At 49.0% G+C, this 27,435-nt stretch overlaps 1 protein-coding gene across 3 annotated transcripts in view; it reads left to right on the top strand.

Moving 5' to 3' along the window:
* The first annotated feature begins 23,781 nt into the window (after positions 1 to 23,781).
* DNAJC7 (DnaJ heat shock protein family (Hsp40) member C7) overlaps positions 23,782 to 27,435 on the top strand; it is a 207,660-nt gene continuing 204,006 nt past the window's right edge. Inside the window, exon 1 of one of the 3 annotated variants that reach the window (XM_063959405.1) lies at positions 23,782 to 23,944. In XM_063959405.1, coding sequence (XP_063815475.1) covers positions 23,871 to 23,944 — 74 coding nt within the window. In that variant the 5' untranslated portion in view covers positions 23,782 to 23,870. Of the gene's footprint in view, positions 23,945 to 24,055; positions 24,168 to 27,435 lie in introns of those variants that run through there. The other 2 variants (XM_063959406.1, XM_063959408.1) reach the window with 2 other exon arrangements.

Genomic DNA, 27,435 nt, shown 5'->3' with positions numbered 1-27,435 from the left:
AGTGCCAGATACACATGTCCCCCCAGTGCAGATATGCCCCCAGTGCCAGATTCATATGCCCCCCAAGTGCCAGATATGCCCCCAGTGCCAGATACACATGTCCCCCCAGTGCAGATATGCCCACAGTGCCAGATACACATGCCCCCCCAGTGCCAGATACACATGTCTCCACAGTGCCAGATATTCCCCCAGTGCCAGATTCATATGCCCCCCCAGTGCCAGATATGCCCCCAGTGCCAGATACACATGTCCCCCCAGTGCAGATATGCCCTCAGTGTCAGATATGCCCCCAGTGCCAAATACACATGTCCCCCCAGTGCCAGATATGCCCCCAGTGCCAGATACACATGTCCCCCCAGTGCCAGATATGCCCCCAGTGCCAGATACACATGTCCCCCCAGTGCCAGATATGCCCCCAGTGCCAGATATGCCCCCAGTGCCAGATACACATGTCCCCCCAGTGCCAGATACACATGTCCCCCCCAGTGCCAGATATGCCCCCAGTGCCAGATATGCCCCCAGTGCCAGGTACACATGTCCCCCCAGTGCTAGATATGCCCCCCAGTGCCAGGTACACATGTCCCCCCAGTGCTAGATATGCCCCCAGTGCCAGGTACACATGTCCCCCCAGTGCTAGATATGCCCCCCAGTGCCAGGTACACATGTCCCCCCAGTGCTAGATATGCCCCCAGTGCCAGGTACACATGTCCCCCCAGTGCTAGATATGCCCCCAGTGCCAGGTATACATGCCCCCCTTCCCCTGCTGCTCACCGCTGCTGCTGCTGCTGCTGATGTTTTGATCCTGTGTGTGTGTGAGGGGAGGAGAGCGCAGCCTGCGCCTCTCCTGCCCCTCAGTCGGTGTGGGTGTCACTGTCTTCCTTCAATTCAGCGCCATCCGTGAGCCAATCAAAGCTCGCGGTCCGGCAGCCTTGGTTGCCGGTCTGCGAGCTCTGATTGGCTCACGGGCCGGTGCAGAATTGAAGGAAGACAGTGAGAGGCAGGAGAGCGAACGCTGCGTTCTCCTCCCCTCAAGCAGCGGCGCCGGTGAGCAGCGGAGGGAGGGGAGCGGCGGCAAGTAGCGACGGCCAAGGCTAAATTCTTAAGGGTACGCCGTACCCGCCCACTTGCACCGCTGTACATACAGTACAGTGGTTTAGTTAGTAGCCCAAATGTTTACTTACATAAAAACATAATTAGGAGGTTGGTGCAGTGCCGTAACTAGACATTTTAGCGCTGTGTGCGCGAAACGGCATTAGCGCCCCCCATTTATGCAAAACAGGGGCAGTGTGCGCGCGCAAAAAATATAGGGGTGTGGCTTCATGGGGAAGGGGTGTGGCCACAAAATAATACCAATTCATATTACGGTGCACAGTAGTCTCCATTATTCAAATTATGCCATACAGTAGCGCCACTACACCAGGTAAAGCCTCTTTTGCACATTACGGCAGACAGCGTCCCCTTTTTACACATTACGGCAGACAGAGTCCACCGTTTTACACATTACGGCAGACAGTCCCCCTTTTTACACATTGCGGCAGACAGCGTCCCTTTTTACACATTACGGCAGACAGAGTCAGGGGCGGTTTGGGATCAAAAACCAGCCTGGGAAATTTATGGAAGCAGCCCTAATAGGGGTAGGGTCTGTTGAGTGGGTGGAGTCTGTCAAGTGGGCAGGATTACTGCTCAGAAGGCCTGACTAAATGGAGGGATTGGAAGTGCGCGCCGCAGGCACGCTGCTAAATTTTAGAGGCATGGCTTCATGGGGAAGGGGCGTGGCCACATAATAGTGCCAATTCACATTATACCACACAGTAATGCCGCTTATACACATTGCACCAGGTAGAACCTCCTATACACACTGCTCCAGGTAGAGCACAATCTACACATTGCGCCAGGTAGCGCACGGTATACACTTTGCGCCAGACAGAGCACATTATACACATTGCTCAAGGTAAAGCACATTATACACTTTGCGCCAGGCAGAGCACATTATACACATTGCACCAGGTAAAGCACATTATACACATTGCACCAGGTAAAGCACATTATACACATTGCACCATGTAAAGCACATTATACACTTTGCACCAGGCAGAGCACATTATACACATTGCACCAGGCAGAGCACATTAAGGCCCTCATTCCGAGTTGTTCGCTCGCAAGGCGATTTTAGCAGAGTTGCTCACGCTAAGCCGCCGCCTACTGGGAGTGAATCTTAGCATCTTAAAAATGCGAACGATGTATTCGCAATATTGCGATTACACACCTCGTAGCAGTTTCTGAGTAGCTTCAGACTTACTCGGCATCTGCGATCAGTTCAGTGCTTGTCGTTCCTGGTTTGACGTCACAAACACTCCCAGCGTTCGCCCAGACACTCCTCCGTGTCTCCGGCCACTCCTGCATTTTTTCCGGAAACGGTAGCGTTTTTTCCCACACGCCCATAAAACGGCCTGTTTCCGCCCAGTAACACCCATTTCCTGTCAATCACATTACGATCGCCAGAACGATGAAAAAGCCGTGAGTAAAATTACTAAGTGCATAGCAAATTTACTTGGCGCAGTCGCAGTGCGAACATTGCGCATGCGCATTAAGCGGAAAATCGCTGCGATGCGAAGATTTTTACCGAGCGAACAACTCGGAATGAGGGCCTATACACATTGCACTAGGTAAAGCACATTGGCCCTCATTCCGAGTCGTTCGCTCGGTATTTTTCATCGCATCGCAATGAAAATCCGCTTAGTACGCATGCGCAATATTCGCACTGCGACTGCGCCAAACTATACAGTTTGCATACATCTCTGAATGAGGGCCCTCATTCCGAGTCGTTCGCTCGGTATTTTTCATCGCATCGCAGTGAAATTCCGCTTAGTGCGCATGCGCAATATTCGCACTGCGACTGCGCCAAGTATCTTTGCTATGAAGATAGTATTTTTATTCACGGCTTTTTCATCGCTCCGGCGATCGTAATGTGATTGACAGGAAATGGGTGTTACTGGGCGGAAACAGGCCGTTTTATGGGAGTGTGGCTGAAAACGCTACCGTTTCCGGAAAAAACGCAGGAGTGGCCGGAGAAACGGGGGAGTGGTTGGGCGAACGCTGGGTGTGTTTGTGACGTCAAACCAGGAACGACAAGCACTGAACTGATCGCACAGGCAGAGTAAGTCTGGAGCTACTCAGAAACTGCTAAGTAGTTTGTGAGCGCAATATTGCGAATACATCGGTCGCAATTTTAAGATGCTAAGATACACTCCCAGTAGGCGGCGGCTTAGCGTGTGTAACTCTGCTAAATTCGCCTTGCGACCGATCAACTCGGAATGAGGGCCGAGGCCCACAATCCTAAGTGTATAATTTTTTGCTTGCTTTGATAACATTTTGAGATTTGGGACGCAGATGTACAAATGTCGCAAACCACACTGCTCACATTGTTGAAATGTCGACATTGAACATGTCAGTTAGTCACATTTACCATCAGAAGCAAGGCACGATCTGCTAGAAGGCAGAATGCAGGAAGCACAAACAACACAATTTCTCATACGTCCTAGAGGATGCTGGTGTCCACTTCATGACCATGGGGTATAGACGGTTCCGCAGGAGCCATGGGCACTCTTAAGGCTTTTCAATGGGTGTGAACTGGCTCCTCCCTCTATGCCCCTCCTCCAGACCACAGTTTTAGAAATGTGCCCAGGCAGACTGGATGCACTGAGGAGCTCTACTGAGTTTCTCTGAAAAGACTTATGTTAGGTTTTTTATTTTCAGGGAGCACTGCTGGCAACAATCTCCCTGCTTCATGGGACTGAGGGGGCAGAAGTAGGAACCAACTTCCTGAAGAGTTTCATGGCTCTGCTTCTGGCTGACAGGACACCATTAGCTTCTGAAGGGAACTGAACGCTAGCCATGTCTAGATGCTCACTCCCACAGCACGCCGTCACCCCCCTCACAGAGCCAGAAGTCAGAAGACAGGTGAGTGTAAGAAGACAGATCTTCAATCAAGTAAAGTGACGGCTGAAGTACCGCGCGGCTGGCGGGAGCGCAGCGCGTCATTGCTGCCCACACATACACAGGCACTGCAGGGTGCAGGGCGCTGGGGGGCACCCTGGGCAGCAAATAACCTCGTAAACTGGATAAAAGGGGGCATAAGATGCCAAGACACAGCCCTACCCCCGCCAGTATAAATATTGTGTGAAAAATCTCTGAGGAGAAACGCGCCATTGCGGGGGTGGAGCTTCCTCCTCAGGCAGCCAGCACACTGTTCAGCGCTATTTTCTCTCATTCACAGACTGCAGAGAAGACGCTGGTCCTCCTCCACTTCTGAACAAGTATCAGGGTGACAAAAGGGGGGGGCCTGGGTGCTAAATCATATTGTTCATAATATAATAGCGCTTAAAGGTGTCTGTGTACGGAGTACGCGACACAGGGATTTTGTCTCTGTGTACAAAGTACGCGGCACAGGGATTTTTTCTTGCCGTTGGGTTGTGAACTGGCTGCTCCTAAATTGTGTCCCTCTGACAGATTTTACTGTCGGTCTGTCCCCTATAAGTCCCAGTGTGTCTGTGAGAGTGTGTTGTACACGTGTGTGACATGTCTAAGGCAGGGAGTTCCTCCCCGGAGGAAGGCATTTTAGGGACACAGAGTTGTAATGTGGTGGCGCTGCCGGCACACCAAGAGCCTGCATGGGTGAAAGAAATATGTGATAGTATGCATCATATCAATAGGAGATTAGATAAGTCTGAATCTCATGCTGAGTGCTGGAGAAAATCTGTGGAAGATGTGATTTTTCAGGGCTCTGGGTCACATAAGAGACCATTGGCGAATATTGTGAATACTGATACCGACACGGACACTGATTCCTGTGTCGACGATAGTGACTCCAGAGAAATAGATCATAAATTGGCAAAGAATATACAATATATGATTGTAGCTATAAGGGAAGTGCTGGAAGTCACGGAAGCCACCCCTGTACCTCAGGAGAAGGCTTATTTCTATAAAGAAAAGAAATCCAAGGTCACCTTCCCTCCTTCCCATAAGCTTAATACTCTCTTTGAAGGGATGTGGGTGAATCCCGAAAAGAAATTTCGTATTCCCAAGAGAATTCAGATAGCTTATCCTTTCCCGGTGGAGGACAGGAAAAAATGGATGACACCCCCTGTGTTAGACAGTGCACTGTCCAGGTTGACAAAGAAGGTAATTCTCCCTGCACATGGCACGGCTTCACTAAAAGAGCCAGCAGACCGAAAGTGTTATGATTCCAGCACTCTGGTCAGAGGAGATCTTATGGCAAGGACCAGAGCACTGGAACGGAATGCTGGGGAAGGGAGCAGGACAGGAAAATAGCCCCTGGCGCCCTAACTCTGTTGTCTCACCCGTGTTGTCAGAAATCCCCTGCGAGACTATGGTTTCTTGAGCCCTTGGCAGCCGCGTTTGAAGGGCGGATTATGTCTGCCCAACTTCGATGCCCCCCGGTCTTAATGAGAGACAAAGGGAAACCCGAGACAGGGTGATAACAAGAGGCCCTCTAACTAAACAACCAGGCCAGGGGCTAAGCAAACTCAAAACTATAATATGTGCGGAGAAACCGCCAGGGAAAAGGACAACCAAAATATCCACTTGTCCAATTCTCCTACCCGGCACCGCCGAGTACCAGAGAGGACTTGTGGAAGCGGAACCCTCCGCAAATGCTCCAAACACAAAATATAAAAGGTAAAGCGGCTGAGCCGCAACACACGGCAGAGCCGCAACTCACGAACACCACTGGATATAAAACGGTGATCAGTCAGGACTCCAGGGAACCAAACGACCTCTTGGGATGAGATGACAACTCCCGAATACCGGACTTCTGAGGACTGGAATGACCGGATACAGCAGGACTGGAAACAGACTCTCAGCAAACAAAGGCAGCATGCAGGAAGCTATTACCGGCGTCTGTGAGAAGCCCTGGGAGTGTATTTAACAAGGAGTCCTCCAATCAGCTGCTAAAGGCTGATTAGAATAAATGCCGTGCAGCTGCCTTGCTGCACGGCCAGAGAGCAGGTGAATATCTTAATTTCCTAAAGCCTAGCAACGGAGAACGCGGTCCGCCAGTGGCGTCCCCGTTGCTAGGGTCCGTGCGGCTCAGCGCGCCCGGCGTCTAGCGTTGCTAGGGAGCCGGCGGCTGTACGTGCACGGCGTCTCTAGTTGCTAGGCGCCGGGCCGCGCAGACCATCAAGCGGACCCCGGCGCCTAACAGTACCCCCCCCTTGAGGAGGGGTCAAGGAACCCCTAAAGCCAGGTTTCTGAGGAAATTCCCGAAAAAATGCCCTCTTGAGCCTCGGGGCATGAAGATCCTTATCCAGGACCCAACACCTTTCCTCCGGACCATAGCCTTTCCAGTGAACCAGAAAATACAGCCGATCCCGGGACAATTTGGAATCGAGAACCTTCTCTACCAAGAACTCCTGTTGTCCCTGTACATCCACTGGAGATCTACCCTGAGAGATCTTCCGAGGAAATCTACTGGAAGAAACGTATTGTTTCAACAGGGAACAATGAAACGTATTTCCAATCCTGAGAGATCTTGGTAAACGTAACCGAAAGGCAACTGGGTTGACTCTTTTAATAATAAGAAATGGCCCAATAAATTTGGGTCCCAGTCTAGCCGAGGATTGTCGAAGCCTGATGTTGCGAGTCGACAACCACACCCTATCTCCCACCTTAAAAGTGCAAGGACGTCGGAGCCTGTCAGAAAATTTCTTCTCTCGAAAGGCCGCTTTTCTGAGAGCAAGGTGCACCTTTTTCCAAATGGCTCTGAGATGGGAGGTTAAGGTAAGCGAGGAGACTGAGGAATGATGAAAAAAAGAATTAGCTCTGGGGTGAAAACCAAAAACTGAAAAGAATGGAGACTCTTTAGTGGAGGAATGACAAGAATTATTGTAAGCAAATTCAGCCAACGGAAGAAACTCGGACCAATCATTCTGGAGTTTGGCTGAATACAAGCGCAAATATTGTTTCAATGATTGGTTAACTCGTTCGGTTTGCCCGTTGGATTGTGGGTGGTAACCGGATGTTACCAGAATTGTGCGATGAATTGTGGACCCCGATCAGAAACAATATCAGTAGGCAACCCATGAAGCCTGAATACATGGCGGAGAAACAAAACTGCCAACCCTTGGGCAGAAGGCAATCGGGGAAGAGCAATAAAATGAGCCATTTTACTAAAATGATCCACTACCACCCATATGACTCGGAATCCGGCTGAAAGGGGAAGGTCAACCACAAAATCCATGGAAATATGAGACCACGGCCTGAGAGGAACATTTAAGGGCATAAGTTGCCCGATGGGCAAGGAACGGGGAACCTTATGCTGTGCACAAACCTGACATGAATAAACAAATTCCTTGACGTCTTTAGAAAGACCAGGCCACCATACTGAGCGAGAGACTAACTCCAATGTCTTAGAGACTCCTGGATGCCCTGAAACTTTGTTATCATGGAATTCCGTTAAAACAGTAGCTCTCAAAAACTCAGGGACGTAAAGACGACCAGCAGGAGTAATTCTAGGAGCTTGGTGTTGAAGCTGTTTTAACTGGGTAAATAAATCTTGTGTGAGGCCCGCCCAGATGACCGAAGATGGAAGTATGGGGGTAACAGGATTGTTATTGTGAACCGGAAGAAAGCTACGTGACAGGGCATCAGCCTTAGTATTCTTGGAACCAGGCCTGAAAGTGATTATAAATTTGAAACGCGTAAAAAATAATGCCCAACGTGCCTGCCGGGCATTAAGCCGCTTAGCCGATTCAATGTATTGCAGGTTCTTATGGTCAGTCAATACCGAAATAGTATGTTTTGCTCCCTCCAGCCAATGCCTCCACTCCTCGAAAGCCCACTTTACCGCCAGTAACTCCCGATTACCAACGTCATAGTTGGATTCAGCGGAGGAGAATTTCCTGGACATAAAAGCACAAGGATGTAACTCCAGAGACTCCGGATCCTTTTGAGAAAGGATAGCCCCCACTCCAACCTCCGAGGCATCAACCTCCACCACAAAGGGCAATTCCGGATTAGGATGTCTGAGGACTGGAGCCGAGACAAAGGCTTGTTTCAAGGCCCGGAAGGACAACTCAGCTTCACGCGACCAGTTGGTAGGATCCGCTCCTTTCTTTGTCAGAGCTACAATGGGAGCAACCAGGTCAGAAAAAGAATGAATGAACCTCCTATAATAATTCGCAAACCCTAAAAAGCGCTGAATTGCTTTTAAATTGGTGGGTTGCGCCCAACTAAGGATGGCCTGGAGTTTCTTTGGTTCCATGGAAAATCCCTGAGGGGAAATTATGTACCCTAAAAAAGATACTTCCGTGACATGAAACTCACACTTCTCCAGCTTGGCATATAAATGATTCTCACGTAACTTTTGAAGAACCAGACGCACCTGGGTAACATGTTGTTCCATTGATTCAGAAAAAATCAGGATGTCGTCTAAGTAAACGACCACGAATTTCCCTAGGAAGTCACGGAGCACATCGTTAATGAGGTCTTGAAAAACTGCCGGAGCATTGGACAGGCCGAACGGCATCACCAGGTATTCGTAGTGACCCGACTGAGTACTGAAGGCCGTTTTCCACTCATCTCCAGATTTAATTCGGATGAGGTTGTACGCTCCTCTAAGGTCAATTTTAGAAAAAATCACAGCAGAACGTAACTGATCAAAGAGTACAGAAATCAACGGCAAAGGATAGGTGTTTTTAACTGAGATCTTATTCAGGGCTCTAAAATCAATGCAAGGTCTAAGCGAGCCATCCTTTTTCTCCACAAAGAAGAAGCCTGCACTTAAAGGAGATTTTGATGGTCTAATAAATCCTTTCTCAAGGCTCTCCTTTACATAATCATTCATAGCCGCAGTTTCTGGCCCGGATAATGCATATAATCTTCCCCTTGGCAATGCGGCACCAGGAATTAACTCAATAGCACAATCATAAGGCCGATGGGGAGGCAGAATGTCCGCATTGCCTTTGGAGAAAACATCAGCAAACTCCTGGTATTCCACCGGAATGAGTTCTGGAATGATAGCTGCTACTCTGACTGGAAACGTGATACATTCCTTATCACAAAAAGTACCCCAATGTGAAATCTCCCCCGACCGCCAATCAATGGTGGGATTATGAAAGGCCAGCCAAGGGTGACCCAGAACAACTGGAACTGCTGGGCAATGTGTAAGAAAGAACTAAATTTTCTCGGAATGTAGAGCTCCTACTGTAAGTAGTACAGGGGGTGTACGGAGAGAAATAATCCCATTAGACAGCGGACTCCCATCTAAGCCATGCATGGTGACACACCTACCCAAAGGTAACTGAGGAATGCCTAAGGCCTTAGCCCAAGTTAAATCCATAAAGTTTCCTGCAGCTCCACTGTCAACAAAAGCCGACACCGAAGAACTGAGGCTGCCAAAGGAAACTTTAACTGGGACTAAAAGGGAGTTATTCGAGGAGATAAGCTGCAGACCTAGGTGAACCCCCTCACAATTCACCTGGTCAAAGCGTTTCCCGACTTGTTCGGACAATTACGAGCAAAATGTCCCTTACCCCCACAGTACAGACAAAGACCAGAATTTTGCCTTCTGGCTCTTTCTTCAGGAGACAGCCGGGAGAGACCCATCTGCATGGGCTCCTCTACGTCTTCAGGAATGGAATATACACACGGACTTGACCTTACAGGTGCTCCTTTTTCAGCCCTCCGCTCTCTGAGACGACGATCAATCTTAATAGAAAGCTCCATGAGTTTATCGAGAGTCTCAGGAGCGGGGTACTGAAGGAGACGGTCTTTTATAGACTCTGATAAGCCGAGGCGAAACTGACTGCGCAGGGCTGGGTCATTCCAGCCACAGTCGTTCGACCAACGGCGAAACTCCGTACAATAAACCTTCGCAGGATTTCTACCCTGTCTGAGAGCGCGCAACTGACTTTCAGCGGACGCCTCTCTATCAGGGTCATCATACAAGAGCCCTAAAGACTCAAAAAAAGCGTCAACTGACAACAATGCCGGATCCTCTGCTCTTAAACCAAATGCCCAGGTCTGAGGATCCCCCTGGAGCAAAGAAATAATAAACCCGACCCGCTGAGATTCAGTACCCGAGGAAGTCGGTCTTAAACGAAAATAAAGTTTACAGGATTCTTTAAAATTAAAAAACTCTTTTCTATCACCAGAAAAACGGTCAGGCAAATGCATCTTTGATTCAGGGACTACCCTTGGGGAAGCTCGCAAAAGATCTTCCTGCGACTTCACCCGAAGAGAAAGATCCTGAACCATCTGAGTAAGTTCTTGAATCTGGCTGACTAAGAGCTGACCAGGATTTGGCCCTAAACCTGTTGGATTCATGAGGCCGATAAACTCTCACAAAACTGAATGAGAAAAAATTAAACCCCGTTTAATTTTAAGTTTTGGTATGGCCGGTAATAATGTTATGATTCCAGCACTCTGGTCAGAGGAGATCTTATGGCAAGGACCGGAGCACTGGAACGGAATGCTGGGGAAGGGAGCAGGACAGGAAAATAGCCCCTGGCGCCCTAACTCTGTTGTCTCACCCGTGTTGTCAGAAATCCCCTGCGAGACTATGGTTTCTTGAGCCCTTGGCAGCCGCGTTTGAAGGGCGGATTATGTCTGCCCAACTTCGATGCCCCCCGGTCTTAATGAGAGACAAAGGGAAACCAGAGACAGGGTGATAACAAGAGGCCCTCTAACTAAACAACCAGGCCAGGGGCTAAGCAAACTCAAAACTATAATATGTGCGGAGAAACCGCCAGGGAAAAGGACAACCAAAATATCCACTTGTCCAATTCTCCTACCCGGCACCGCCGAGTACCAGAGAGGACTTGTGGAAGCGGAACCCTCCGCAAATGCTCCAAACACAAAATATAAAAGGTAAAGCGGCTGAGCCGCAACACACGGCAGAGCCGCAACTCACGAACACCACTGGATATAAAACGGTGATCAGTCAGGACTCCAGGGAACCAAACGACCTCTTGGGATGAGATGACAACTCCCGAATACCGGACTTCTGAGGACTGGACTGACCGGATACAGCAGGACTGGAAACAGACTCTCAGCAAACAAAGGCAGCATGCAGGAAGCTATTACCGGCGTCTGTGAGAAGCCCTGGGAGTGTATTTAACAAGGAGTCCTCCAATCAGCTGCTAAAGGCTGATTAGAATAAATGCCGTGCAGCTGCCTTGCTGCACGGCCAGAGAGCAGGTGAATATCTTAATTTCCTAGAGCCTAGCAACGGAAAACGCGGTCCGCCAGTGGCGTTACCGTTGCTAGGGTCCGTGCGGCTCAGTGCGCCCGGCGTCTAGCGTTGCTAGGGAGCCGGCGGCTGTACGTGCACGGCGTCTCTAGTTGCTAGGCGCCGGGCCGCGCAGACCATCAAGCGGACCCCGGCGCCTAACAGAAAGATGGAAACTACATTGAAATCCATTTATGTTGCCAATGGTACGCTGCTCAGGCCCACTATTGCTTGCGCGTGGGTGAGTCGCGCTATAGAAAAATGGTCAGAAAGCGTGTCATCAAAAATTGACACGACTAATAAGGATGAGATACTCCTTAAGTTAGGGAATATCAAAGACGCTGCCGCACACATGCTAGAAGCGATGAAAGATATTGGACTCTTAAGTTCACAAGCCGCTACCATGGCAGTATCGGTTCGGCGGGTGTTGTGGATTCGCCAATGGAACGCGAATGCAGATTCCAAAAGAAATATGGAGGCTCTCCCATATGAAGGTGAGGCCTTATTTGGCGATGGACTGGATGCATTAGTCTCGGTGGCTACCGCAGGTAATTCGACATTTTTGCCTTATGCACCGGCAAAAAAGACATATCACCCACATATGCAGTCCTTTCGGCCCAATAAATACAAAAAAGCAAGAGGTTCCTCCTTCTTTGCAGGAAGGGAAGGGGAAAGGGAAAGAAGTCCACAGCGACTCCAGGTTCCCAGGAGCAGAAGTCTACCCCTACTTCTGCCAAATCTTCAGCATGACGCTGGGGCTCCTTTGCGGGAGGCCGCTCGGGTGGGGGCACGTCTCAAACTGTTCAGCCAAGGTTGGATTCTGTCTGGCCTGGATCCCTGGGTTTTGCAGATAGTATCCCAGGGGTACAAGCTGGAGTTTCAAGACGTTCCCCCATGCCGATTTTTCAAATCAACCTTGCCAGCTTCTCTTCCGGAAAGGGAAGCAGTAACAGCGGCAATCCAAAAATTATGTCAGGATCAGGTCATAGTCCTGGTACCTTTGTCTCAACAATGAGAAGGGTTTTATTCAAGCCTCTTTGTAGTTCCGAAGCCGGACGGCTCGGTCAGACCGATCCTAAACCTAAAAAATCTGAATCTCTACTTGAAACGATTCAAGTTCAAAATTAATCACTGAGGGCAGTGATTTCCAGTCTGGAGGAGGGGGACTACATGGTGTCTGTAGACATAAAGGATGCTTACCTGCATGTTCCCATTTATCCTCCTCACCAGGCTTATCTGAGATTCGCGGTTCAGGATTGCCATTACCAATTCCAAACGTTGCCTTTCGGTCTCTCCATGGCGCAGAGGGTATTCACAAAAGTGATGGCGGAGATGATGGTTCTCCTGCGTCAAAAAGGAATCAATATAATTCCTTATCTAGACGATCTCCTGATAAAGGTGAGATCCAGGGAGCAGTTGTTACAAAACATCACACTCTCCCTGTCGATACTCCAACAACACGGTTGGATCATAAATTATCCAAAGTCACAGTTGGAACCGACGTCAAGATTGTCTTTTCTCAGGATGATTCTGGACACAGAAGTTCAGAGAGTTTTTCTTCCGGTGAAAAAGGCTCTGGAAATCCAGAAAATGGTAAAACAAATATTGAAACCATCAAGTGTGTCGATCCATCAGTGCATTCGGTTGTTGGGGAAGATGGTGGCGACCTACGAGGCCATACAGTTTCGCAGGTTCCATGCCAGAGTATTCCAGTGGGACCTGTTGGACAAGTGGTCGGGATCCCACCTTCACATGCACCGGAAGATAATCCTGTCGTCAAAAGCCAGGATTTCGCTCCTGTGGTGGCTACACAGTTCTCACCTACTAGAGGGACGCAGGTTCGGGATTCAGGACTGGCTCCTGGTAACCATGGATGCAAGTCTCCGAGGCTGGGGAGCTGTCACTCAGGGAGAAAGCTTCCAGGGATAATGGTCGTCAGGAAACCTGCATTCACATAAACGTGCTGGTATTGAGAGCCATTTACAACGGCCTTCAACAAGCGGTACATCTTCTTCAAGATCATCCCGTGCAGATCCAGTCGGACAATGTAACAGCAGTCGCATACATAAACAGGCAGGGCGGAACGAAAAGCAGAGCGGCAATGGCAGAGGTGATGAAGATCCTCCTCTGGGCAGAAAGACATGTAAGGGCTCTGTCGTCAATTTTCATTCCGGGAGTAGACAACTGGGAAGCAGACTTCCTCAGCAGACACGATCTTCATCCAGGAGAGTGAGGCCTACACCAAGAAGTCTTCACAGAGGTGACAAGTCTTTGGGGAGTTCCTCAAGTAGACATGATGGCATCTCATCTCAACAAGAAGCTTCAGAAATAGTGTTCCAGGTTGAGAGACCCTCAGGCAATAGCAGTGAATGCGCTGGTGGCCCAGTGGGTGTTCCGGTCGGTGTATGTCTTCCCTCCACTTCCGCTGATCCCAAAAGTGCTCAGTATCATAAGAAGAACAAGAGTTCGAGCAATCGTAATTGCCCCAGACTGGCCAAGGAGGGCTTGGTACCCAGATCTTCAGGAGTTGCTCATAGAAGATCCTCGGCCTCTTCCTCTTCGCGAGGACCTGCTGCAGCAGGGGCCGTGAGTGTATCAAGACTTACCGTGGCTACGTTTGACGGCGTGGTTGTTGAGCGCCGGATCCTAGCCCGAAAGGGTATTCCCAAGGAAGTCATCCCCACCCTTATTCAGGCCAGGAAAGGAGTAACGTCAAAACATTACCACCGTATTTGGAGAAAATATGTGTCTTGGTGTGAATCCAAGAAGGCTCCTATGGAAGAGTTTGAGTTGGGACGTTTTCTCCATTTTCTGCAGGCTGTTGTGGAGGCGGGATCAATCAATGTCCAAATTTCGTCCTTTTCAGTGTTCTTCCAAAAACAATTGGCCTCTCTTCCAGAGGTTCAGACCTTCGTGAAAGGGGTTCTGCACATCCAGCCTCCATTTGTGCCTCCAGTGGCACCATGGGACCTTAACGTGGTGTTGCAGTTCCTTCAATCAGATTGGTTTGAGCCTCTACAAGAGATAAGAGTTGAAGTTTCTCACTTGGAAAGTGGTGATGCTTTTGGCATTGGCATCCACGCGGTGGGTGTCTGAATTGGGGGCCTTGTCTCACAAGAGCCCTTACCTGATCTTCCATGAAGATAGGGCAGAGTTGAGGACTCGTCAACATTTTCTTCCGAAGGTGGTTTCATCTTTCCACATAAACCAACCTATCGTGGTGTCAGTAGTTACTGACACGTTCACTGAGTCAAAGTCTCTAGATGTGGTTAGGGCTTTGAAGATTTATATCGCTAGAACAGCTCGAATACAGAAAACAGAGTCTTTGTTTGTTCTATATGCTCCCAACAATATTGGGTGTCCTGCTTCCAAGCAGACTATTGCGCGTTGGATCAGAAGTACGATTCAGCACGCTCATACTACGGCTGGATTGCCGTTACCGACGTCGGTGTAGGCCCATTCCACTAGGAAGCTGGGCTCATCCTGGGCGGCTGCCCGGGGGGTCTCGGCATTGCAACTTTACCGAGCAGCTACTTGGTCAGGGTCAAACACATTTGCAAAATTCTACAAATTTGACACCTTGGCCGATGAAGACCTCAAGTTCGGTCAATCGGTGCTGCAGGGTCATCCGCACTCTCCCGCCCGTACTGGAGCTTTGGTATAAACCCCATGGTCATGAAGTGGACCCCAGCATCCTCTAGGACGTATGAGAAAACAGGATTTTGATACCTACCGGTAAATCCTTTTCTCCTAGTCCATAGAGGATGCTGGGCGCCCGTCCCAGTGCGTACTTTACCTGCAGTTTTGTTATTAGAGTTACACAAGTTGTGTTATATTAGTTTCAGTATGTTGCTGTAATTGGTTCATGCCTGTTGGCGTGTGTTATGTTGAATGCCATGTTGTGCGGCATGGTTGAGGTGTGAGCTGGTATGTATCTCACCACTAGTTTAAAGTAAATAATTTCCTCGAAATGTCTGTCTCCCTGGGCACAGTTCCTATAACTGAGGTCTGGAGGAGGGGCATAGAGGGAGGAGCCAGTTCACACCCATTGAAAAGTCTTAAGAGTGCCCATGGCTCCTGCGGAACCGTCTATACCCCATGGTCATGAAGTGGACCCCAGCATCCTCTACGGACTAGGAGAAAAGGATTTACCGGTAGTTATCAAAATCCTGTTTTCTGCAAGTCCAAGAAGTACAATTAAGTGCCACACACACAATGCATGAGGCTCACACCACTGCAGTGCATGAAATAAGCCATAATATAGCCTCAGTAGGAGCCTAAATAGTTAGTAATTTAAGACTATTATGTGTTTGTAGTTTAATTTACTACAAACACATAATAGTCCCCCCCAACAAAAATAAAAAGTGGAAAAAAAATTGCAGTGAGCCCTGTGATAATTTTGCCAGCTCAGGCAAATATGCAGCCTTTTGCACAGCTTTCTCTGTTCCCTGGCAGAGAAAGCTGTGCAGCGACCCAGCAGTGTGATCAGCTCTGTGTGTCCGATGAACACACAAGCTGATTGCTGGTAAAAAGAAGAAAACAAGTAAAAATAAACCCCGAAAACATACTTACCATACACTCCAACATTTTACACATAAAAATTGGTACAAATTTGAAAAGGGGGCATGGCACCTCCTGACCACCTGCTGGTCCCAACACCTCCTGTTAGCGCTCCAGGCTCCTTTCCTTGGTGCCAGCTTCTGCCGCCAGCTCCGGGCCCCAAGGGCAGGGGTAAGGGGCACAACTACTGTGGGCATTATGTGTATAAGCAGCACAACTACATTGGACACTGTGAATGTAAGGGCCATAACTACTGTGGACATTATTTACATAAGCGCCACTACTACAGTGGGCATTGTGTGTATAAGCGGTACAACTACAGTGGGCATTGTGTGTGTAAGGGGCATAACTACCGTGGGCATTATGTGTTTAAGCGGTGCAATTACAGTGGGCATCATGTGTGTATGGGGCATAGCTACTGTGGCATTATGTGTATAAGCGGCACAGCTACAGTGGGCATTGTGTGTGTAATGTGCATAACTACTGTGGGCATGTTAGCAGCACAACTACTGTGGGCATTATGCGTATAATGAGCACTACCACTGTGGGTGTTATGCGTGTAAGTGGTACAATTATTGTGGGCATTATGTGTATAAGGGGCTCTACTACTTTGGGCATTATAGGGTAAATATACTAAAGCTTCTAAAAATTAAAAGTGGTGAGCAACCAATCAGATTCTATTGTTTTCTAGGATGCAATAGAGAAATGATAGACTGAAACTGACTAGTTGCTTTGGGCAACATCACCACTTTTCATTTTTAGAACCTTTAGTAAATTGAGCCCATATGTGTAAAAGGGGCTCTACTACTTTAGCCATTATTTGTGTAATTATATGCCTACTACTGCAGGGCATTGTGTATAAGGAGAACTACTATGTGTCATAATGTGAATAAGGGACACTACTACTGTATGTTGTGTAATATGAATCAGGCGCACAACATCTGTGTGTGAAAAGTGTGAAAAATATTGTGCTGACTGGGATCACGTAAAAACTGTCCCGGAATCTGCAGCTAAATGCCGGGCGGCGGGGGGGGGGGGCTGTCACTGGGTCCAGGGGTGAAGGGGGTCTGTACTAGCTATCAACAGTGGAGGGGGTTTGTCTGTTCAACTTGTCACCTGGTCTGGGATGGAAGTGTCTGTGCAAGCTGTAAGGGGGGGGGTGGGGGGGGGGGGCATACACTGGCTGGGGGGGATTGTTTGAGAAAGTGGGGAAGTCAGTGCCTTGCTGAGGGCCCCATGAGGTCTTAATCCACCTCTGTTGTGGGCTGTGAGCATTTAGGAGAAGAGGGTGAGAAACTGTCTTTTGGGAGTGGCGAAGCCAGGTTCTGCTCCTTCGGACCCAGACATCCTGGCCCCAGCAGTGTGAACAGCCTGGCCATCCTGTGTAACCTGAGGGCTACTCAGATGGCTGATGTTCACAGACGTGATCTGATGCTGCATCTTCAGTCACAGCAGCAGATCACACAAGCATGCAGGAGGCAGCCGCAGGGCATACAAGCATGTAGGAGTACATAAAAAGAGGGGGAAAAAACTATAATAACAATACAATTTTTATAGTTATGATTTCTGGCTGACTGTACAGCCAGCTATCTATCACTTTGCTTCTAGAGCTTCGTTGGGATTGGGCATTTTTGGAGGTTCCCTCCTGGCACCCCAATTATATTAAAAGCATGCAGTAATTTACATTACCGTATTGCAAGTTGGGGCAGCTTTAGCACCTCACAACCACACTTGGTAATAAATATACCCCTAATCCTGTAAATGTACCAAAGACCATTAGACTGCGTGACACAGCTGCGCTGTGCTCACTCAGTGACATCACCACCAAAGACTAACCTACTACATGGACTGTGTGACAGTACTGTGCTCTCTCTATGACTACCTCATCCAATCACTGACTATCCTGCTATACAGGCATTGTGATCACTCTATCATATCATGATCCACTCACACACTAAAGCTGGGTACACACTATACAATGTGTACCCAGCCCAACATCGGCAAGTGCATACACACTTGCCGATGCGGGCAGCAACGGATCGGTAGAGGGGGACCATGCTGCATGTAGGGCCAATGGAGGATGTCGCTGACAACAAAAGTGGTTAGTAATCAGAATCCGGTTTATTGGCCAGGTATACCTGCGTATACTAGGAATTTGTCTTCGGTTTGCTATACAACAGCCAAGTAGGTAATAGATAAGCAGGTGAAGGGGGGGGGCATGTGAAGTCAGACAGATAGGTATACCGTAGGGACACAAGTGAGTTACATGTACGTCTAGTCAGTCAATGTTCAGGAGTTCAGCAGGCAGACCTCTTGGGGAAAGAAACTTTTTAGGCTTCTGGTGGACCTGGCGGGGATGGCCCTGTAACGCCTGCCTAAAGGAAGCAAGTTAAACATGCTGTGGCCGGGGTGTAGCTGGTCCTTTACTATCTTTGTTGCCCACTTTTTAGCTCTGGACAGGTACAGGTCCTTGACTGAGGGAAGGTCATCCCGGATGATCTTCTCTGCGGGTCTGACCACCTGTCACGATCCGGGTATCTGGACGCCATTTCTTACCCATCAGATGCCTCCTAAGGCTGGCTCAGCGCTCCAGGACCGGATCCCATCTGTTATCCTAATGTTCACATTCCTGCATCCTCTCCTGTCTCTCTGAGACGCTGTCACAGTAACGCCATATTACATCTGGCATGGCGTCTCCCGCGCCCTCCGCCGCCGTCCCTGAGCTTCTGCATGCAGAGTGTCAGAGTGGCGATTACGTCAGCCGCGGCCTCCGCTGTGTCCGCGTGGTTGGATGTGCACTTATCAGCCTGGCGTCTCCTGTCTCCAGTGGCCGGCGCCGCCATTACTGTTTTCATTACCACATGGATTACAAACCAAACTTCCCTCCAAGTGTCTGCATGGGCGCAGCCATCTTGGATTCTGTCAGCTGATCATTTCCTCCAATCTGTTGTCAGTATTGTTAATCTGCATAATTGCCTAGCCAATCCCTTCCTTGCTGCAGGTATAAATACACTGTGCCTGAGCAAGGAAGGCGTCAGTGCTTTGGGTGTCAAACCTAGTTCCTGTTTGTCTCTCTCCTGTGATTGTCTTCCAGGTTCCAGCTCCTGTCTCAAGACTTCCACCATAGAGACCCGCACCAGCATTCCACCTGCGGTGTAGCCTGACTCTCCAATCCATTGTGGATTCATCTGTTTCCAGCTACAACATTACCTGCTTCCAGCCCAGCTTCCAGCAGAGTACAGCTTCTCTTAAAGGGCCGGTGTCCTTTCTACACTTTACCACTCTCCACCGGTATTATTATTTCTCCGCTCTCAAGTTCTACATTTCATTCATATTGCATCGCTCTCAAGCTTCATTTATTATTTAACTGGTTCCAGCCAGTATCCACTCCGTGCTAACAACAGTCTGGTTCCAGCCAGTATCCACAGCAGCCGTTTTATCTTCAGCAACCCAGCTTTTCCTGGAACACCAGCTGGTACAATCCTGGGTTATCTCCATTGCTACAGTCGGGCCTGGTAAGGACTTTCCATCTAGAAGATTATAAGAACTATCTCACACTACCAGTGCCCTGTGGCTCCTGCCACCCTGTAGTACCCAGGAACTGTGTTTATTCTTTGCTGACTTTTATGTTTTCTTTTACTGCTGCTGTGTTGCGGAGTTGTCATAATAAACATCATTGACTTTTATCCAAGTTGTCGTGGTCACGCCTTCGGGCAGTTATTATTCATGTTACTTACCAGTAACAGTCCAGGGGTCTGATACAACCTCCCAGGTTCCGGTACATCTCAGCCCCTACAACTGAGGCTGCCTCCCGTCAGCTCAGGCCCTCAGTTGTGACACCACCTTTTGGAGTCTGCATCTCTCCCTTGCACAGGCGGAGCTGTACCATACCAGTATCGAGGAGCACAGTACCGACTCCACAATCGCGGAGTAGGAGAGGAGTAGAAGCTTCTGTGGGATGTTGAAATTCCTTACTTGCCTGAGGAAGAACAACCTCTGCTGCGCTTTCCCGACAGTGGTGTCAGCATTGGATCCCCAGTTAAGGTCCCAGGAGATTGTGGTCTCCAGGAACTTCAAGGACAGCTGATAGACTTTGATAAAGAGCTGGGTTTTGAGAGCCCATTTGAAGCTTTGGAGAGAGGAGGAGGTCTGAGAGAAATGGTGAGATTTAATGATAGGGAACACCACGGGAAAATTCCTGGAGGCAGGAGTGAAACAAGGCCAGACTTAGAAACATAGAATTTGATGGCAGATAAGAACCACTTGGCCCATCTAGTCTGCCCCTTTTTTTATCCTTTAGGCAATCTCAACCCTTTTTGAACCTTAATTCTTTGTAGGGATATTTATACTGTATGTCTATCCCAATCATGTTTAAATTGCTCTACAGTCTCAGCCTCTACCACCTCTGATGGGAGGCTATTCCACTTATCCACTACCCTTTCTGTGAAGTATTTTTCCTTAAATTTCCCCTGAACCCCCCCCCCCCCTTCCTCCAGGTCTCAGTGTATGTTCTCGAGTTCTAATACTTCTCTTCCTTTGAAGAATGTTTCCCTCCTGAACTTTGTTAAGATCCTTGGTATATTTGAAAGTTTCTATCATGTCCCCCCTTTCCCTTCTCTCCTCCAAACTATACATGTTAAGATCTTTTAGCCTTTACAGGTAAGTTTTGTGATGTAGGTCATGCACCATTTTAGTCGCCCTTCTTTGTACACTCTCTAATGTATTTACAGTATTTGCTGGCGTATAAGACTACTTTTTTGCCCTGAAAAACATGCCTCCAAGTGGGGGGGTCGTCTTATACGCCGGGTGCACTTCAGTTGGGATAGACATAGCTGCCATAGTGGCCTTCCGATACTCGCCCGGTGCCCATAGTGGCCTCCCGATGCCCGCCCACCTCATTCTACTCACCATCCAGTATCGCGCGATATCCAGTGCGGCCGCGGCGGGTCACTAGTGCCAATTACAGGGAGATGCAGGGACTGGCCGGAGGCGCTGCAGTCGCGTTGTGGCAGTACAATGGTGACAATGACAGGTACTGTAATGGCACTAATACTAATACTAATGGCACTCATGTGAAACCGGTAACACTAAATGCACACAGGGGTATACTTTTATACATTTTACAACTTTCTCCTCACCCCCTCCCCCCTTCTTATGCATACCTTGATAAATACTCCCTATCCAAATCTCTTATCAGGTCATAATATACAGTATGTCACAAATCTGATGTTCTTTTACGTTTTATTTGGTGTGTGGAAGGGGGTAGTCTTATACGGCGAGTATATAACAAACTATATTTTGAGTGGAAATGTTGGGGGTCGTCTTATACGCCCAGTCGTCTTATACGCCGGCAAATACGGTATATCCTTCTGGAGATATGGTATCCAGAACTGGACACAGTATTCCAGATGGACTTGCCGACTGTGTGGCTGCCCCCAGATTTATGCCATTGTAAAGTGTGTGTGTGTGTGTGTGTGTGTTGGGGGCAGGCGCAGGGCTACAATGACATGATTTTGCGCAAATCCCGTCATCCACCCGACCACTTTTAATAGGTAAGTGGACGGCTGCTGGAGGAAGAGTGCGGATGTGGAGGGCTGCAGATAAGTGGAGGCCTCTATGGGAGACTTGCTCTCTTTTCCGTGAGGCCGGGTGTGCCACTCGATTTTCGGGTGCCTCATGGTCATTCCGGGAGAGTAGGCATGTATAAACAAGGCCTTAAATGTAGGCTTACCATACTATCCCTTTAAAACCGGAACACTCCTGAATTACGCAGGTTCTGGGGCTGGCTTAATTCAAGTCTGCTTTTCAGCTAGTTTTAAACAGTCATAGAACCTGTGTAACTCATGAGTGTCCTGGTTTAAAGGGATAGTATGGTAAGCCTACTTACCGTATATACTCGAGTATAAGTCGACCCGAATATAAGCCGAGGCACCTAATTCTACCACAAAAACCTGGGAAAACTTATTGACTCGAGTATAAGCCTAGGGTGGGAAATGCAGCTCTAGCCGTACACAGCCCTCAGTGCCAGATATGCCCTCATAGTGCCAGATATGCCCCCACAGTGCTGCCAGATATGCCCCCACAGTGCTGCCAGATATGCCCCCACAGTGCTGCCAGTTATGCCCCCACAGTGCTGCCAGTTATGCCCCCACAGTGCTGCCAGTTATGCCCCCACAGTGCTGCCAGATATGCCCCCACAGTGCTGCCAGATATGCCCCCACAGTGCTGCCAGTTATGCCCCCACAGTGCTGCCAGATATGCCCCCACAGTGCTGCCAGATATGCCCCCACAGTGCTGCCAGATATGCCCCCACAGTGCTGCCAGATACGCCCCCTCATGATGCCAGATACGTTCCCTCCCCAAGTGCCAGGTATGCCCCACAGTGTTGTTACTTACCCCTCCGTCGATCCCGCGCTGTCTTCTGGAGGGACACGAAGCGCACAGCACGCGCCTCTCCTGTGTCCCTCCTGCATCTTCGGCGGCCGCGGCGGGTCTATTAAAGGAAGTGCCGGTTCGTGATCAGAGGTCACGAACGGGTACTTCCTGTAATAGAACCGCCGCTGCTGCCGCCGGAGATGCAGGAGGGACACAGGAGAGCCGCGCACTGTGCGCTCCGTGTCCCTCCTTCACACTGCTCTGCCTCTGCCTGTCACTGACTCGAGTATAAGCCGAGGTGGCTTTTTCAGCACAAAAAAAAGTGCTGAAAAAGTCGGCTTATACTCGAGTATATGCGGTAATTGTTAATGTTAATTTACAATGGAAAAATACAACACCATGGGGTAGATTTACTAACCCACAGTGTGTCAATGATGCTGATAAATGGTGGCTTTGATATATAGCATACCTCCCAACTTCTTACTGGGGGGGTCGGGACGGTTGCGAAAAAAGAGGTGTGGCCTCACACCACTAACCCGTTGTCTGGCATTTAGGGGGTGTACCCAGCACTCCACGAGCAGCTGGCAAGCCCCCTGCTCACCTCCCAGCACTGAATAGATGCCGTGCGTGAGTGCACAGCATCTATTCAGAGATCACTCGCTCATACCTCCCAACTTCTATTATACGAGAAGCGGGATTCTTCTGCAAGCCCGGCTGAAAGGCCTCGCGGAAAGGGACATGGCAATGCATCGACCACCTGCCACGGCTCCAGTTCTCGTCACAGTGTGGGCATGGCCATGCGCACAGCATCTATTCAACGCTGCTCTACAGCAGAGCAGTGATAACAGGAGCCTCCCAGCTGCCCCCCCACCACTGCGGCTGGTGGGACAGCCCCCTAAAATGGGACTGTCCTGCTAAAATCGGGACAGTTGGGATGTATGCTCGCTGCTTTAGAGGACAGAGCAGTGGGTGAGCAAAGCCTCCCCAAATGACCCCCCCCCCCCCCCCCCCCCCACTCGCTGCTTGACAGCGGGAAAGTGTCCAAATAGCGGGACTGTCTCACTGGATTCAGGACAGTTGGGAGGTATAAGATAGTACTGAAACAGGAACAGAAACAGTCGGCGACCCGCCGCCGACCTGCCCGACGGCCGTACCGTCAGACAACCCGCCTACACACTGAATGACATGAGCGAGTTGTACGTTCATATGGTTCAGTAAAATCTTTAAGTGTGTAGGGCCTATTAGTAAATCTAGATGCACGCATTTAAGTCAGGGGTAGGCAACCTGTGCCACTATTGTTGCTGTTAAAATACAGCACTGGATGCTTTTTCCTGTCAGAGAATGAGGGCAAGGGTGACATATGGCAATGTTGTACATTGAAGGATTCACCGTCAGTGGTATAAACCAACAGTGCCATAGTGCCTTTCCATTGATGGCAGGGAACCATGGATAAAAACCCGTTGACATTTATTTTATCTCCATGGCAATGCAGCTTCCGGTCTTCAAGTTCCGACGCGCAATGCCCCTTTCCAATATGGCCGCTTGTGTAATTCCGGGGCGTCTATCGTCATGCCGAATCTCGACTCTATGGTAGCTGTTGGGTTCCTTTCTTTATTTGGTACTTCTGATGGCTCGGAGGACCCGGAAGTCGCGTCTCTTTCTCCTTCCCTTGTAAGCCGGTGGTAAGATGGCGGCAACCGTGGACTGCGATGTGATGATGGCGCCAGTGGAACCGGAGAGAAACGCGGATGAGCTGGAAAGGTATATAGGGGATTGGGGGTGTACATACTGAGGGACGGCGCGAGCAGCGGCTGGAATGATCACGTGTGGAGGGGTCATCCTGAGAGAGAGGGGGGATGGTGTGTTATGCTGAGGCCTGACTGGAGCCTCTCACCCACGATGTGACACTTGCAAGTGACTGCTGGCAGCCCTGTGCCCTCATGCCCCCATCATGCTCTCTGCAATTACAGGTTTACTGCAGGCTGTTAGTAGAATAGGTTCATTCTGTCATAATGTTGGCAGCTGACAGCCATGCCTGTAAATACAATGGAGGGCATATGTTGTTTCTAGACCTCAAATTGACATTATTGTGGTAATTACTAATATATTGTCCTGTGGCATCATGTCAGCCTTCACATGGAAGGTTCTGTTACTGCGAGTAATATTCATCCTGCTAAAAATGATTTACAAGTCTCCTCTGACTCCTGTAAGCTTTATGAAAGCATTTGTCCTGTAGTGTTATTAGCATATACTTATAAAGCTTTGTAAGGGGGATACATACGATATGACCAATGCCGGCATCCCGAAGTTGAGAATACTGACAGTGGTTGCACTAGTATGTATACTTTACCCCCTCCCTTCCTGCAACATGGCCCTAACAATCCCTAGTGGTGCCTAACCCTAACCAGCCCTTGCCGCAGCCTAACCCTAACTCCCTCCCCCCGCAGCCTAAACCTGCCGGGACTTTGAACGGATCCCTTTAAAAGCAATACATTATGTATAACAAAAGAAATCGCCGATTCTATGTAGTTGCCAAAGGTGGGGTAGACACAAGATGCCACATCTCAGCATTATCCTCTAAATGGGTGTAGTATGGTATGCCGGCGCTCGGGCTCCCGGCGACCAGCATACCGGCGCCGGGAGCCCGACCGCCGGCATACCGACAGTGTGGCAAGTGCAAATTAACCCCTTGCGGGCTCGCTGCGCTCACCTTGCTGCGGGCACGGTGGCGCGCCACGCTATTTTATTCTCCCTCCAGGGGGGTCTTGGACCCCCACGAGGGAGAATAAGTGTCGGTATGCCGGCGCCGGTATACTGTGCGCGGGGATCCCGACAGCCGGCATACTTAAGACCACCCCTCTAAATAGCCAGGCTAATGTTGAGACTAGAGGCGCTAGAGGGATATGATAGTAGCTGGTAGTATCAGCTGGGGCTAGGATAAGCTGTACAGGAGTGGGTTAAGTTTGAGGTTTGGCCAAGGTTGATTCTATTTCGGAGTGGGAGAAGGGACCTTCTGACGTATCTAGGGGAGGAGACACGTCACCAGGGGGAGGAGCTACGGGCGAACAGGGTACCCGAAAAGTACCCTCGCGGGCTCGCTTCGCTCGCCACGCTTCGGGCTCAGTGGCTCGCTCTGCTTCGCTCGCCACCTGATTACTAAAGGTAATAGTTGGTGGCGTGGATAGTAGAGGAACTATCCCGCTGGCCTAGCTCCTCCCCCTTGTGTCATAACTCCTCCCCCTTACAGAAAAGGTCCCTTAGCCCACTTGATTCTAGCATCTACCGTTTGGCCAAGTGGGTTAAAAAATAGCGTGGATGGTGGAAATCAGAGGAGGCGAGTTGCAGATCTGGAAGGCCATGTGGTACAGTTGTGCAGATGTATTAATCCTGGAGAAGTGATAAAGCAGTGATAAGTGCAAGGTGATAACGCACCAGCCAATCATTACGGGTTTGAAAAATTACAGTTTCGGAGCTGATTGGCTGGTGCGTTATCACCTTGCACTTATCACTGCTTTATCACTTCTCCAGGCTTAATACACCTGCCCCATTATGCCTAAAATGTTTGAGGGGGAAGTGTTGCTGTAAGGTGAGTAGCTAGAATTGTAGACTGGTGACAGGGGAGATCAGTCTTCTCATGGAATTTGGGAGGATAGTAGCAGGAATAGATGGGTCCTGTGAAGGTAGTAGTAATCATTGCAGAAGGCAATAAGAGTATGGTTAAGAATTTTGGTAATTTTCTTAATGAGAAGAAGTTATTTAATAATGACTTTGAAGCTGACAAGACAGCTGACCATACACTAGACCAACTTTCATTCAACTAGTTGGTTGGAATGAAAATGGAGCTGATGACAATCAGCCATGTCCTTCCAAACTTGGGAAACAGACAATAACGGTCATTCAGGCAAGTTGTTTAATTTAAACAGATTTAATTAACTTATCTGAACGACCGTTTCCATCATTTGGTAGCATGTGACTGATAGTCATTTGCTCCCATACATTACCAGTTTTTAATCCCAACCAACTAGTTGGATGAAAGTTGGTATACAGAATGGCAGTGGGCATGATTTACTGGGGATGATGTGATCATGTCAGTGGTGAGAATAGTGACACTTGGAGGTATGAGATTAAGATGATGAGCTCACTTTAAGTAGAATTGAAACCTTTAAGTAGAGCTGGCAGAGGGGTAATTGAACACATTGGCTGGAATTCAGTGGTTTTGTGGGCGCCAACCAAAGCTATTAAATTGTTTCCACCCACACGCCACTTTTGTGCACCCATTTGAGCATCCACACTGTGTAGTTATCGCACATTTCAGCTCACACACCCCCATATTCCCCGCACACCCGCATATGCGTGCACGACCGGTGCAACAATTAAAATTGAATTGTTCCAGTAGGAGCCATCTAGTGGCAGCCAGGGGAAGGGAAAACAACAATTGAATTCCCCTCATGGGATAAAAGAGGAGGTGAGAAACCATAGAGCAATAGAAGCAGATTCAATTAGCCGCGGAGCTTCCCACATGGCTGCAGCTCTTCCCTGGGCTTTTCATCACTCTATCCCACGTGCACCAAGAGGGTGCACTTGAAAAAGTTACCTGGGACACATTGATTAACACACGTTAGCCGCAGGCTTGTGCGTGGAAATAGTTCCGGGCATTAAACTGGGAGCTGCACCGATGTAGTAAGTCCTGTGGCTAATTGATTCTGTACCATAGATTTGGGTATCCGCATAGAGATGGTAGTGAAAAGTGACTGATACCCTTTTTCCACTGCTGCAATAACCAGAGTTATTGTAGAGTCTTCCCAGGGCACGGCTCAGTGGAAAAGGGTCCCTGAAAGATAACCCGGGTTCCGTTACCTGGGACTCCGACTCTGGTAGCTACCAGGGTTGGCCCCAGGTAATGGTGCAGTGTAAACGGGTGGCTTGGGTCATCATTAGACCTGGGTCCTGTTAAAAGCCCATGTTCAGTTACCCAGGTCAGATCAGAGTTTTAGGTGGAAAAGGGGTATATTTCATATAGTGTGATAAAAATACAGAAACATATACTGAAACAGATCAGTACCCAGCATTCTTTGCTCTTTTTTTTGTTTTCTTTCCCCTCATAAATCTAGATAAAGCACGTATATAAGTATAAGGGTGGCTTGAGCTTCATGCATACAGATAGATATGATAATTTCTCTCTTTAAAGTATCTTTACAAATATTTATAAAATGTTGGAGTCAGGATGAAAGTATAGGAGCCAGATCAATGAG

Source organism: Pseudophryne corroboree, chromosome 3, assembly GCF_028390025.1.
Source record: "Pseudophryne corroboree isolate aPseCor3 chromosome 3, aPseCor3.hap2, whole genome shotgun sequence".
NCBI lineage: Eukaryota > Metazoa > Chordata > Amphibia > Anura > Myobatrachidae > Pseudophryne > Pseudophryne corroboree.
The sequence above is the reverse complement of the archived record's forward strand: the minus strand, read 5'-3'. Positions and strand labels throughout refer to the sequence as shown.